General features: G+C 34.7%; 1 protein-coding gene across 6 annotated transcripts in view; it reads right to left on the bottom strand.

Moving 5' to 3' along the window:
• RIF1 (replication timing regulatory factor 1) overlaps positions 1 to 14,852 on the bottom strand; it is a 59,186-nt gene that overhangs the window by 33,297 nt on the left and 11,037 nt on the right. For 5 of the 6 annotated variants that reach the window (XM_043487975.1, XM_043487979.1, XM_043487980.1 and 2 more), the window contains exons 10-20: positions 13,255 to 13,406; positions 9,306 to 9,423; positions 8,385 to 8,555; positions 8,097 to 8,207; positions 7,374 to 7,436; positions 7,034 to 7,134; positions 5,528 to 5,614; positions 3,749 to 3,822; positions 3,387 to 3,567; positions 1,919 to 2,026; positions 1,430 to 1,579 (exon numbers count right to left, since the gene is read on the bottom strand). In XM_043487975.1, coding sequence (XP_043343910.1) covers positions 1,430 to 1,579; positions 1,919 to 2,026; positions 3,387 to 3,567; positions 3,749 to 3,822; positions 5,528 to 5,614; positions 7,034 to 7,134; positions 7,374 to 7,436; positions 8,097 to 8,207; positions 8,385 to 8,555; positions 9,306 to 9,423; positions 13,255 to 13,406 — 1,316 coding nt within the window. The remainder of the gene's footprint in view (positions 1 to 1,429; positions 1,580 to 1,918; positions 2,027 to 3,386; positions 3,568 to 3,748; positions 3,823 to 5,527; positions 5,615 to 7,033; positions 7,135 to 7,373; positions 7,437 to 8,096; positions 8,208 to 8,384; positions 8,556 to 9,305; positions 9,424 to 13,254; positions 13,407 to 14,852) is intronic. The other variant, XM_043487978.1, reaches the window with a different exon arrangement.

The following is a 14,852-nucleotide window of genomic DNA, read 5'->3' as shown; positions in this document are numbered from 1 at the left end:
GAGTAATGCTGAAATATATACACTACCATATGTAAAACAGATGGCCTGTGCGAGTTCGATGCATGAAGCAGGGCACCCAAAGCTGGTGCTCAGGGACAACCCAGAGGGATAGGGTGGGGAGGGAGGTGGGGGAGGGCTCAGAATGGGGGGGTGGGCCACATGTATGGCCAATTAATGTTGATGTATAGCAAAAACCATCACAATATTATAATTATCATCCAATTAAACAAAAACAAAAAACTAGGAATAGAACTACCATATGCCCCAGCAATCCCACTACTAGGCATATACCCTGAGGAAACCAAAACTGAAAAAGACACATGTAACCCAATGTTCTCACTGCAGCACTATTTACAACAGCTAGGAAATAGAAGCAAACTAGATGTTCATAGACGAATGGATAAAGAAGCTGTGGTACATAAATACAATGGAATACTACTCAGCCATAAAAAGGAACATATTTGAGTCAGTTCTAATGAGGTGGATGAACCTAGAGCCTATTATACAGAGTGAAGTAAGTTAGAAACAGAAAAACAAATATCGTACATCAGTGCATATATATGGAATCTAGAAAGATGGTACTGATGAACCTATTTGCAGGGCAGTGATGGAGATGCAGATGTAGAGAACAGATTTATGGACAAGGGTGTGGGGAAGGAGAATGTGGGATGAATGGACAGAATAACATGAAAACTACTAAGTTGCTTTAGTTGTGTGCAACTCTTTGCAACTCCCTATGAACAGTTGAGCCTGCCAGGCTCTGTCCATGGGATTTTTCAGGCAAGAATACTGGAGTGGGATGCCATGTCCTCCTCCCAGGGATCTTCCTGACCCAGGAATCAAATCACATTTCTTACATTACATGTACTAGGAAGCAGGTTCTTTAACACTAGCACCACCTGGGAAGCCCAACATATACACTACCATATGTAAATTACACAGCCAGTGGGAATTTGTTGAATGACTCAAGAAACTCAAACCAGGGCTCAGTAACAACTTAAGATGCATGGGAGGTGGAGGGAGGTTCAAGAGGGAAGAGACCTATGTATACCTATGGCTGATTCACATTGACGTGTGACAGAAACCAACACTACATTGTAGAGCAATTATATTTTAATTAAAAGATTAAAAAAAAAAAGCTAACAGGTATGAAAAAGCAAGATCTAGGATGGCAAAGTCCTTGTACTGTTCATCTAGAGTGGCAAAGGCACACCAGAGTAAAAGCACATCACTATCAAGTGGTCCTGATACATGGACCTTAGAGTCCAATGACACAAAGTTGTCTCGCAAAGCTGTTACCTGTTTTATACCTTAACTTCATTACTTATAAACTAAAAGCATTAGTTAATGATAGTTCACAAACATTATCTCTATTTACTTGAAAAGAATCCTTTAAATGGAAAAAAGGTCAGTATCAGAATAAACTCACTGAAAGGCCTTCATCTTCCAAACTGGACATTATCTTGGAAGAAAGTTCCTCACAGCATAAATTCTCTTCTGCAGTTGCCACCAAAGCTGCACAGCGAGCAAATGCTCTATATAATTCTGACCAAGTTTTAAGTAAGGTCTTCATGGTGACCTAATAATAATAAAAAAAAAATTAGAAAATGTGTATCTACATATCAAATAACTTAACAGAATACATCTTTAACATATTAAAAACACAATAACACTTAAGGTGTCAGAAGAGACTAGCACAGGGTAATAAGTTGCCCACTTTCACAGAGCTCTAACTGAAGAACTGTAATAATGCCACAATACCAGCAATTAACAAAGGTCAAGAGGAACTTCACTCTCTCCACCACTTTCCTTTCTCCTAAGCTGATTTTAAGTCATAAAAAAGTCTTACAGAAGTTCATTACAAACAGTAACATAGTATTTAAAAACTGCAAATTCCTCAAGTAAAAATGTGCCTTACCACTGGAATTTTTTGTGCTGGAAAAATATGGTTTATTGGCAAAATCAGTGCACCATAGATAGCACTGAAATTATGTTCTAAGGCATCACCTTGATTCACTTCATTGGTCTGAAAAAAGAAAAATAATGAAGTTAGACAAATCGCCATCTAATTCTAGTCCTAAAGAGTGACATCTTACCACATGTAGTAAGAATTGTGTTCCCCAATGTTGAGATGTTAAACAGATGGTGAACTCCTAACCTCTGTAATCTTTGAAATTAGGGTCCTTGCAGATATAACCATGCAATAAGGAAGTCATGATGACTTAAGGCATGCTCTAATCCAATAACTGGCGTCCTTATAAAAGAGGAAGTTTAATAGAAGATACTTGGAAGCACACCATGTGAAGACAGGCTGAGACTGGTGTGATGGATTCACAACATCAACAATTGCTGGAAGCTAAGAGAAGCATGGAACACACACTCTTTTAGAGCTCCAGAAGAAACCAAATCTGCCAACATCTTACTATTGAAATTCTGGCCCCAAGAGCTTTAAAAAATAAATTCCTGTTGATTTAAGCCACCAGTTCGTGGTAATCTCTTAAGCAACCCTGGGAAACAATATACTGTGTTTTTAGTCCTAAAAAAGAATCCCAGAGGTGATTCCAGAATCTTTTACTATACACAGAAAGTAAGACTCAAGCAAGGACTTATAAAAATGGCCTTTAGCAGACCTCAAACAGTAGGAAACCATTTAGGACCATAAACTTTGTTCTTCCAAAGGAATATGTTTAATGGAGTGTTGGCTCAAGTAGCTAAAATAAGGGCTACTGTCTAATCACATAATTCTTCAGAGTCCTCACTCCATTTTGTAAGTTATAACAGACTATTTCACAAAGAATAATTCCATTTAAAGATTAATAAAGCTGCTAATGAACTATTAATAGTGACAGAACTTGAGCTCCATACCTTGCCAATACTATCACTTTTTTTTTTTTTTTTTTTCTGGCTAGAGCTTTTTTTTTTTTTACTATCACTTTTTTAAGTATTTAAATGTAAAGGTCAGTCAACTCGACAATTAAAGGTTTAGGAACTACTATATGGCTTTGAGGTAATCACCAACATGATTTGACCATGGAAATCTAAGAATATATAATTAAGTCAAGACGTCCATATTATTCCCCATAGTATAAGTGAAAGAATCCAAGATATAAACATGGAAATCCATATCTATCACGTGAGCCTTCTGGCTTTCTAATCATAAGAGAAAATGGACTAAGTTATACTTTTTTGAATAACGCAGAAACACAATGAAAAGAAATCAAGTAATTTAAAGAATAGAAAATTAACCAATCCCACAGGCAAAATATGTAATACCTTCCATTCAAATACAAATTTCCATTCATATACTCATGTGCTAATATAACAAAGAAAAAAAAAAAAGGCAAGGTATTAAATGACAGAAAACATGCAGCTGACTTGTATCATACCTGATTAATCAATTCTGTTAATGGGGTGACTATAATACTCCACATTCTCCAGAGATGCTCCTTGTTGTCCAGCTGCTTTGCATTTTGATTAATAACATTTAAGACAGAGTCACTGAAAGCTAGTGGTGAGGTTGGACCAGAAAGAACACAGCCAACAAGTGTTTCCAGGTTGAGAAAAAACCTGATGGAAAAAAATTTTGAACTATGCGTTACCTGTACTTTCTGTAAAAATAAATTAATTATAGCAAAGTTACCCCCAAAAATGAATCTCAACTTTAATTTTTAAAAAATGTATAATAGTCTGTAACTCAAAAGAATATTCATAACAAATTTTCCAAAATAAATAGTTTGTTTAAAATTACCTTTCATCTTCCACACCACATTCCAATAGATTATTATTGAAAATTAACTGAATTAAGAACAAAGCAGGGGTTCCCTGAAGAAAGATGGGAGACGGCAATCAATCTTCTTGTTACCAACAGTACACTCCTCTTGTTACACTTGTTTTCTACAATTATGTGAAATATGACCCTTTTAAGGGTGAGGAATTTTGAAATTACTTAGGATACAACAAAAATGATAGCAAATGTACTTTCATAAACTACACACAAAAATCAAGTTCTTTATATTTAATTATAGCTGTTCCATCTAGTCAAACAATTAAAGACTATTAAGAGATTCCAGATATACACTGACGTTGTATTAAGCAAGTTAAAACTTGCTGGATCAACAATACCTACCATCCAGCAGATATTAAATATATTTCACTATAACTAAGCCAGTGTTAGGAAGCTTCTAAAACTTGTAACAGTAACCAAAACTACATTTACATAAAAGCAAAGAGAAACTTTTTATTCTAGAACACTTTAATACAGGAAAATAGTTCCATCAATATGCCATTATTTAATTCCTCACACGCATACTTCATTGTATTGGGCCTTGAAGATACGGTATATTTTACACATTGAAGGTTTGTGGAAACCGTGTTTTGAACAAGTCTACTGGAACCCTTTTTCTAACAGTATTTGTTTACTGTGTCACATTTTGGGTAATTCTCACGATTTTTCAAACTTAGTATGTTTCCTGACTGCTCGATGGACCAGCTATTATTTTGTCTCCCTTCCTCTCTTCTGACCTCCGCATTACCTGAGACACACATTGAATTTAGACTAATTAACAATGCTAAAATGGCCTCTAAACATTGAAGTGAAAGGAGCTGCACATCTCTTACTTTCAACCAAAAGCTAGAAATGATTAAACTTAATAGTGAAGGCATGCTTAAAGTCAAGACCAGTGGAACTAACTATGGATGTGGTAGAAATAGCAAAGAACTAGAATTAGGAGTGGAGCCTGAAAACGTGATTCAATTGCTGCAATTTTATCATAAAACGTAAACAGATGTGGAGTTGCTCCTTAAGGATGAGCAAAGTGGTTTCTTAAGACGGAATCTACTCCTCGTGAAGATGTTGTGAAGATTGATGAAATGACAACAGGATAAACTTAATTGATAAAGCAGCATCAAGATTTGACAGGACTAGCTCCAATTCTGAAAGAAGTTCTACTGTGGGTAAAACACTATCCAACAGCATTATATGCTACAGAGAAATCATTTATGAAAGAAAGAATCAATCACAGAAAACATCATTGCTGTCTTAAGAAACTGCCATGGCCACCCCAACCTTCAGCAACCATCATTCTGATCAGTCAGCAGCCATCAATACAGAGGCGAAACACCCAAGCAGTAAAAAATTATGACTCACTGAAGGCTCAAATGGTTAAGTAGCAATTTGAGCAATGAAGTACTTTAAATTAAGGTATGTACATTGTTTTTTAAAGACATAATGCTATTTACTTACACTTAATAGACTATAATATAGTGTAAATATAACTTTTACATACACTAGGTAACCAAAAATTTCATGCGACTTGCTTTATTCTGGTATTAGCAGTGGTCTGGAACTGAACTTGTAATTATCTCTGAGGCACACCTGTACTTTGTCTATGATTTTTTCCTTTAATATAATCAGCATATTCAAATTCAATTCTCTTTGAACTTTGCAAGCTAAGTTTCTCTAACTTAAAAAAACACGGATTTTTAAAATTAGCTAATTTAATCATATCATTACATCTAAGATACTTGCATTAAGAATATCCATATTAGCAACCTGATATGCTGGAGAACCTAATACTTTCTGAGGAAGTCCTTTAATTGTAATTTCCATGAGAACCTAAGAAAGACAAAAGGTTTTACTGTATATTAGTCATTAGTATTAACTATAGTTTTAACAATTTACTATAAGTAATGTTCACTCATTAATGTAAACACATTCTCATTAGCTTAAAACATTCAAATACAGAAATACAAAACATAAAATAAAAAGATCCTTTCTTACCTCCAGGAATAACCAATGCTGTCAGTCTGGAGTTTTTTTAGACCTAACTTTCCATATAAAGTACACAGAGAACATAACTTCCTGGGCTGGCTGTGATGTATCTATTCTTTTATGACATTATTGATATTATACCATGAGATACTTTGAACTTTCTTCACCTGACTGTGAAACAATTTTCAGTCTACATAGACATATTCTTAACTGATAAATGAATATGCAAAGCTTATTCAAACTTTTAAAAAACTAATGGTCCTAGAGACTATTTTTTATACTACAAAAAGAAATTCTGCAATCATTTACGTACTCACTAGTGCCAGAAGCCAATATTCAAAGGACTTCTAACTAAAAGCTGGATCTAAGACACATCTCTCAAATGCGACAGAGCCTATCTAACTGCCATCCAAGTGTATTATTACACAAGTATTAACCTGAAGTATATAACATAGTGACAAGACAAAAATAGTGAAAATGGTTTCACATACTCTCATTTTGAACTGAAACTAATGATAATTATGCATTTGTAGACACATTTATTTTGTTCCAGCCCACAGTGCTCTGCATTTATCAACTCATTTAATTATGAACTACTACTACATCTCTTCTTTACAGAAGAAAGGCAAGAGAGTAGGTAAAGTGTCACTTAGTCAATAGTTAGGCTGAGGTTCAACCTCATACTACAGCCTAGCTATTAACCACTATCCCCTACAGTCACAGCAGATATTGCTGTCATGGCACATAAAGGAAACAGACTCAAAGTTTATGTAAGGGTATGATTTGTTCCATCTGCAGATTATTTGGGGAAACTATTACAAAAAGTATTCCCAATTTGCTTTTTCTTTTCTCTACTATATAGGTCACAGTTAAAATGCAAAAGCTCTACAAGATTATTACTAGGTATTTTTTCAAATGTACAAAGAAACAATTAGTGGAGCTCAGCAATCTTGTTATAAAATTAGTGTTCATCTGAGTTTCTTCAGTTCAAGTTTCACGCTTCTTATCCCATTTTCTCTGTACAGCCTATGCTTTTTCTCATCACACTGGAAGATTTTTGGAGTTGCCACTGTCATCATTTACTTTATTAAGGTTTCAAATGACTCCAAAACCAATGGGACAGCATTTATTTCAGGGCTAAATTTCTGATAAATACTTGATATAAAACATCTTCCCAAATCTTGATCTGTGCTAGTACCTTCAAAATAAAATTCAATTTCAGAGTATGGTTTTAGAATTCCAGCAGACAGGTATTATACTTACCAGTGTTTTCAATACAGGAAATACTTCTGAATTCACTATGCTTTCCAAAGATTTTAATAAAAGGGTCAAAACTTCAGAACCTGGTCTCTCTTTTTTGTTACCTATCCAAAAGCACAAGAAGGGTTATAGTTTTAAAGATGTATCTTTAGGGGTGAAAATACAGTAAATTCAGGAGTAAAAATATATACTCAGAGCTATTAAAAAGTAATTTTTTAAAGTGATTTGATTAAATAGAAGTCTAGAAGATACAATACTTAAAGTGATTTTAAAATAAAGTTTATATATGAAAGCCAAACAATTCACTGACTGCTATAAAAGTCTTAATCATTACAGTGCTTACCTGATTCAATAACTGACTTCACCAAGCTAATTAACTCCTTCCAAATAGCATTGATAACTACATCTGCCAAACAAAATAAAAGGTACTTTAGAATGAAGTAGATATAACTACAAAGGCTCCCCCTTTTATGCTTATACTACAGAAATAAACTGAGCAAAGCTTTGAAATATAATTCTCCTTGTAACAGTCAACCTTTTAACTCAGTTTATAATATACCATCATCTCATTTCTGTTTAGAAAAAGATGTTTTCAAATGGACTAACACACTCTGGGTAATTTTTTCTATCAATCATATTTTCTGTTATTGAACACTTTTTATTTTTGATACGAGGAAAAACCAAGATTCAGATGTATATCTGAACGCCACTAGAAAAAATCTTTCAGCAAGTTAAATAGCAAACTACCTTATTTTTGAAATGTGTCGTCATTATTTGATAGGCTTTAGAACACAGGAGGTTTAGGTATAGATACTAAAATCACAAAGCCAAGGTATTAATCACAGCTCTATCACTTACTACGTAATCAGGCACAAATTACTTACTTCTCTGTATAACACAATCCCTTATCTGCAAAATGGACTAACACATAAGGTTACTGTTAGGATTAAATGAATTACATATAAAGCTCCTGCAGAACAATCTAGAAGCAAGTGGCACCATATAAATATTTACTAGTTTCTTTTTAAACACGGGTTTCAGCAATAAAAATCTCTTAAATATTCACCAGAAGCATCTTTTCCAACTGCAACAAAGCTATCATGAACAGCAGTGATAAGTGTATTTGAGTGTTTGGAAAAAAAAGAAGAGCTGCTGATTAATGGATGTTCAAGTGGCTCTAAAAGAGAAAAAAAAAGACAGTTATTCAAAACCAAAGCTTTATGAAATAAATTTCCCAATATAAAATGTTAGGTGGTCTGCTATGTTTTGTATCAAGACATAAAATTTCTTCACCCCAATTTACAGTGTTCTGAATTGTTTTAATAATTGAAATTATTTTTTAAAAATTAAATACCTAGGCTCAGTATAAGTTTGTTTTGCTTAGCAAAACTCACAACTTCTGGACCCAACAAAAAATGAAGCAACATTTCAAGCCCCAAAAGTTGTATAGAGGGGATTGTGGCCATTCCAAAATTTGAATTCAAGTTCATCCGAGGGGTTACGGGAGTTCCATATGGAGAAGCACCTTCAAAAAACAAAACAGCTAAGTTATGTATGATTAGTTACACAAATATATTTTGTTTACTTCATTTCAATGCAATGTACCTTTAAGACTAAATAATCTGTTTCTCAAATAAAAGTTGAAGAGTTTTTGTTTAAAGCCCATATCAGAGTTACTAATACTAATCTTACTAAGGACTTCCCCAGTGGTCCAATTGATTATAGACTCTGTACCCTAGCAGAGTGCAGGTTCGATCCCTGGTCAAGGAAGCCACAGCCCCAGAACAAAACTAAACATACCAAGTTAAGAAGAACAAAATTAGAGTCTTATACACACACACACATAAAAGGTGAGCGTCATACACCATTTAAATGAAAATAAATCTCAGGCATTTACCTATACCTTAAAATAGTAATATGCAGGCATTTCTAAAAATATAAAATTTGACTCAGAATAGACCTGCTACTTTTAATAATAACTCTAAGATTCTAAACAAACCTAAGGATCTAATGCACTTCACATAATATCATGGGAAAAAGTTGATCTTATCCAACTATACTAATGCAACGACAGCAGTAGACAGTAACTGGATTCTTCACCACCTGAGTCACCAGGGAAGTCCTAACACATACAGAAAACAATCAAAACAATTTTGTGACATGAGAGCCAAAATTATGTGATTAATTTTATGTAAATTACATGGAACAAAAACTTGATTCAAAGTCTTAAAAAAATACAGGAAAAAAACCAGCAACAAGTAGGTCTACCTCTTACCTTTGTGTACTGGGGTCATAGGGTTTAAACCTGGAGTAGTAGCTACACGAGATGAACTCCCCTGAGGTGAAACATTAGAATCAATGCTTATTGTGCTTTGAATCAGAGGCACACAAACCTATTGGGATTAAGAAAAAAAGAGACAGAGGGAACTGTATCTGTAAACTGCATAAATGTCATTTTTTTAAAAAGTCTTACAAAATACAGTTAAATTTCCTTAAGAAGCAGTATCAATTGTCTTGGTATGCTGAAATTTTATCAGCCTTGATGCGCAAGGTAGTAACTGAAATCTGGAAAAGTGAAAAATCGTATTATAATTTTATTTGCCCTAAATATATATTATTTATAAATTTCAGCTCTACATTCCAGATGGAAAACTATACATGTAAAGAGCTTTTACAAATAACATATACATGAGTTTTAATATTACTGGCAGATAAGACCATTTTAAGCTTTTTAAAAAAACACCTTAAAAAATATGAACTAAGACAACTTCAAGCTCATTTCTAAGATTATTCCAAGACCTGTCAAATCTAGCCAGTAAGTAGATTATGCCAAGGAATGGATGGGACAATTGGGTAAGATTAGCCTACAAGGAGGGCATCCCAGGTGGTGCAGTGGTAAAGAATCCTCCTGGCAATGAAGGAGAAGCAAGAGATGGGGGTTCAATCCCTCGGTCAGGAAGATCCCCTGGAAAAGGAAATGGCAACACATGGACAGAAGAGCCTGGAGAGTTACAGTCCATGGGGTCAAAAAGAGTCATAGATGACTGAGCACATGTAGCCAACTAGGAACTAATAATGGTAGAATTTGGAAAAATTATGATCCTTGCATGCTGACAATCAATGCCCAATTTTAATCAGTTCATGCTTAAACAAATTTAAAAACTTCGATATAGTAAGCAATTAAGCATTTAAAAAGAACTTGCTAAAAAAACCCAAGTATACTTGAGGAAGAAATGATAAACGAATTCAGCAAGGTATGCACAATTCCAAGTTAACAAACAGCAATCTGTTACACTTTTGTACAGTAATATCATCAGAAACAGAAAGTAAAAAATCCCTTTTAAAATCATAAAAAATACTTAGGAATACCCTTGATCAAGGAAGTAAAATTCTTACATGCTGAGAACTTAGCATGAGGAACATTTATTAATGTTCCTCAACATTAATAAAGGAAACTGAAGATGATTTAAAGAAATGGGAAGGTCCATGCACAATTACTGAGCCTGTGCTCTAGAGCTCAAGTGCTCCAACTACCGAGTCCCACGCCAGTCTGTGCTCTGCAACCATCGCAATGAGAAGCCCGTGCACCGCAACAAAGAGTAGCCACCGCTCCTCAAAACTAGAGAAAGGCCGAGCAAAGTAATGAAGAACCAATACAGCCAAAAATAATTAAAAATTATAAAGACAAAAAAAAAAAAAAAAAGAAATCAGAAGATATCCCATGCTCTTGCACTGAAAGAATATTGTTAAAATAGCCATACTACCCAAAGCAACTTAATGGGACTGCTATTAAATTAGCCATATGGAACCATCCCAGAATTGCCAAAGCAATCCTGAGGAGAAAGAATAACACAGGAGTATAGCCTTCCCAGACTACTACAAAGCTACAGTAATCAAAACAGCATGATAACTGGCACAGGAACAGATATATGGATCAATGGAACAGAATAGACAGCCCAAAAATAAACCCTGTGGTCAATCAATCTTTGACAAAGAAAAGTAAGAATATACAATGGTGAAAAGACAGTCTGTTTAGCAAGTGCTGTTGGGAATGTTGGACAGCTGCATGTACATCAATGAAGTAGAACACTCCCTTTCACCATACACAAAAATAAATTCAATGTGGCTTAAATACTTAAATATAAGACAGGACACCATAAAATTCCTAGAAAGTAACATAGGCAAAATACTTGCTGACATAAATTATAGTAATGTTTTCTTAGGTGAGTCTCCCAAGGCAACAGAAATAAAAGCAGAAAAAAAACAAACACCCAGATGGGACCTAATTAAACGTACTCAGTACAGTAAAGCCTCAGAATAGTAAAGGAAGGCATAACAAAATGAAAAGACAATTTACCAACTGGGAGAAAATATCTGCAAGTGATGTAATCAACAAAGGTTTAATTTCCAAAATGTATGAACAGCCCACACAACTCAGTAATGAAAACCCAATCGAAATGGACAGAAGACCTAAACAGACACTTTTCCATGTCTATAGGCCCATGAAAAGATGCTCAATTTCATTAATTGTATTAGAGAAGTGCAAATCAAAACTATAAGGAGATACCATCTCACATTAGTCAGAATGGCCATCATTAAAAACTCTACAAATAACAAATGTTGGAGGGTGTGGAGAAAAGGAAACCCTCCTACAATGTTGGTGGGAATGTAAATTGTACAGCCACTACAGAAAACACTATGAAGTTTCCTCAAATAACTAAAAATAGAGTTGCCATCTGATTCAGTAACTCCATTTCTGGGCACCTATCTGGACAAAACTCTATACTTTGAAAATACACATGCACCCCTATGTTCACAGCAGCACTATGTGTAATAAATAGCTAGGACATGGAAGCAAGGTAAATGTCCATCAACAGATGAATGCATTAAAAAACATGTATACAACAGACTACTACTCAGTCATAAAATAAAGAAATATAGTAGCATCTGCAGCAACATGGATGGACCAACAGATTATCATATCAACTGAAATAAGTCAAAAAGAGACAAATACCACATGGTATCACCTATATGTGGAATTAAAATGACACAAATGAACTTATTTTCAAAACAGACTCACAGACACAGAGAACAGACTCGTGGTTGCCAAGGGGGAGGGCAGGTGGGGGAGGACTGGACAGGGAACGTGGTTAGCAGATGCAAACTCTTAAATGTAGGATGGCTAAACACTACATGGTCCTACTGTAGAGCACAGGGAAATATATTCAGTATCCTGTAATAATGGAAAATATGAAAAATACGTATGTAACTAAATCACTTTGCTGTACACCAGAAACTAATACATGTAAATCAACTACATTTTAATAAAAAATAAATTAAGGACTTTTATGGTGGCAGAGTGGATAAGAATCTGTCCCCAAAGAAGGGGACATGGGTTCAATCCTTGGTCCAGGAAGATTCCACATACTGTGGAGTAACTGAGCCCATGTACCACAATTACTGCCCCTGTGGCTCTAGAGCCCATGAGCTGCAACTACCTAGAGCCCATGAACTGCAACTAACTAGTCTAGAGCCTGTGTTCTGCAACGAGAGGCCTCTGCAATGCAAAGTCCACGCACCAAAGAGTAGCCCCCACTTGTTGCAACTAGAGAAAGCCCATGGAAAGCAACAAAAATCCAGCACAGCCAAAAATAAAAATTATTAAAATATAAATTAATTAAAATAAATAAGAGTAGTTATCAGAGCTACCCTTTTGTACTTAGACAAAATAACTTCAGTTCAGCCAGCAAGGATATCAAAATCTAAAGGAGTAATTTCATGTGTAACAATGAAAAGCTACAAGGGTATTAAATGATTGGTTATCACTACACAGCCTAGAAAGAGATTTTAAAATTAGAATTACTCCAACTTTGTATCATCTACCCAGTGTAGCACATGATTTCTATTTCAGTAATGCTGACTCTATCCTCAATTATATTCCAAGTCATATGCAATTCCTTTAAAAAATCTTTCATAATGCCTCTAGAATAAGAAAAGACATGTGAGTGTTTTGATTAAAAAGGTTGTAGAGGTCCATTTCAGACAACGGGAGAATATCCTTTAAGGAAAATGACCTCAAGTTCTGTGTCAGGGTGAAAAACATTTTTTATATATAACATGGTCCGCTGGTCTGCTAAGCACTGAAAGTTAGATTGGTAAGATTGTAAGGACATACTATTAAAAAAAACACACATCAAGTATCATAATCAACACTGTAATGTTACCTGTTCAAAATTAGCAGGAAGATGAGGTCCTAGTCTCATCAACAAATACCACCAGACTTCTAGTTTTGTCAGCGCTAGAGTTTCTGTTCTCACATGAATAGAACTCAAAGGTTGCATCAACAACTTCAGTCTTTTTGCACTACACAGTATTTCTTGAAAGAAAAGAAAATAAGCACCCAAGTAAAAACACTGAAGAGCTAAAGATTAAATTTTAAGAATGACAGCATGCAATAGTCTTTTACTTTAGCAAGAGAATTAAAAAAAAATTTAATTCAGTAGCTACTCCTGTTCTCCCCAAAATTTTCATGCTGACAAACTCTAGTACAGTTAGGTCACAATACTTAATAAGACTTATTAAAAAAAAAAAAAAAAGTAATATTTATTAGATACCCTCTGCCAGGGCTGATTTTCCCACCATTCAGCAATGTCTGCAGTATTTTTGGTTGTTACAACTGGGAGGTGGGGATAGAGAGCTACAGTATCTAGTGGGCTGCATCCAGGAATGCTGCTGAACTCCCACTGACACACAGGGCAGTTCTTCACAACAAATTGCCCAGTCTAAATGCTAAAATGTTCAGTAACTCTAACTGCTTGAGTGTTCTCATCATCCCCATTTTATAGATCACAAAATAGAGCACATTTTTTACCTCAAAAAAGGCTGTCATTTAAAAAATTTACTAGTTTTTATTGAATTTTTTTTTTTTTTTTTACAACACTGCTTCTATGTTTGGGTTTTTTTTTTTTTTTTGGCCACGAGGCATGTGGCATCTTAGCTCCCCGCCAGGGATCAAACCTGCATCTCCTACATTGGAAGGCAAAGTCTTAATCCCTAGACCACTAGGGAAATCTCAAAAAATCTACTAGTTATTTCTTTCATCAAACATTTTAACTGTTGGTGCCATGAGACTTTGGAAATCTAAATATTCACATTCATTTAGAATTAGGTGTCTACTTTTAAACTACTTTATCTAGTCTCCCATTTAGCTACTGTCCCAGTGAGATTTAAGCAGAAGTGTATGTGGAATTTCTGAAACGTTGTTTACAGATTGTTGACTCTCTGGGAAGTTTATTTTTGCCCCTTCTGCCTTCCCTCCTTCCTATAGGGTGCAACAAAGGCATATTGACAATGACAACAAGCATCTGATGCCTTAATGAATTCATGAATACACAGTATCAGTCAGACTCTCTAGATCTTGACCTATTTCAAATCAGATAGCATTTTATTGATCTTCTTTAAGTCACTCCCATTTTATTCTTTAACTCAAAGATCTATAATTTCAGTAGATTTAATCCCCAACAATACAATACCTCACACTGAGAGCTTATCAACAAAGGTGACATTTCCAATTAAAATATATGCCTCCCAATATTTTCAATAAAAGTAGTTGTAGTTAATGCAAATAATTATGAAACACATTTTAAAAGGAAAGAAGGATTACTAATGGTCTTTGCAAGGGAAAACAGGATGAAATCAACATTACTTAACATATCTTATAAACTATCAATTATATCTAAGATTAACTAGTTAAGTAGGTAGACTCATACTTCTCACTTATGGGCAAAATACTTTCTCATACATATATTAAACACTTCCAATG

This window comes from Cervus canadensis, chromosome 15 (genome assembly GCF_019320065.1).
Source record: "Cervus canadensis isolate Bull #8, Minnesota chromosome 15, ASM1932006v1, whole genome shotgun sequence".
In the NCBI taxonomy this organism is placed as follows: domain Eukaryota; kingdom Metazoa; phylum Chordata; class Mammalia; order Artiodactyla; family Cervidae; genus Cervus; species Cervus canadensis.
The sequence above is the reverse complement of the archived record's forward strand: the minus strand, read 5'-3'. Positions and strand labels throughout refer to the sequence as shown.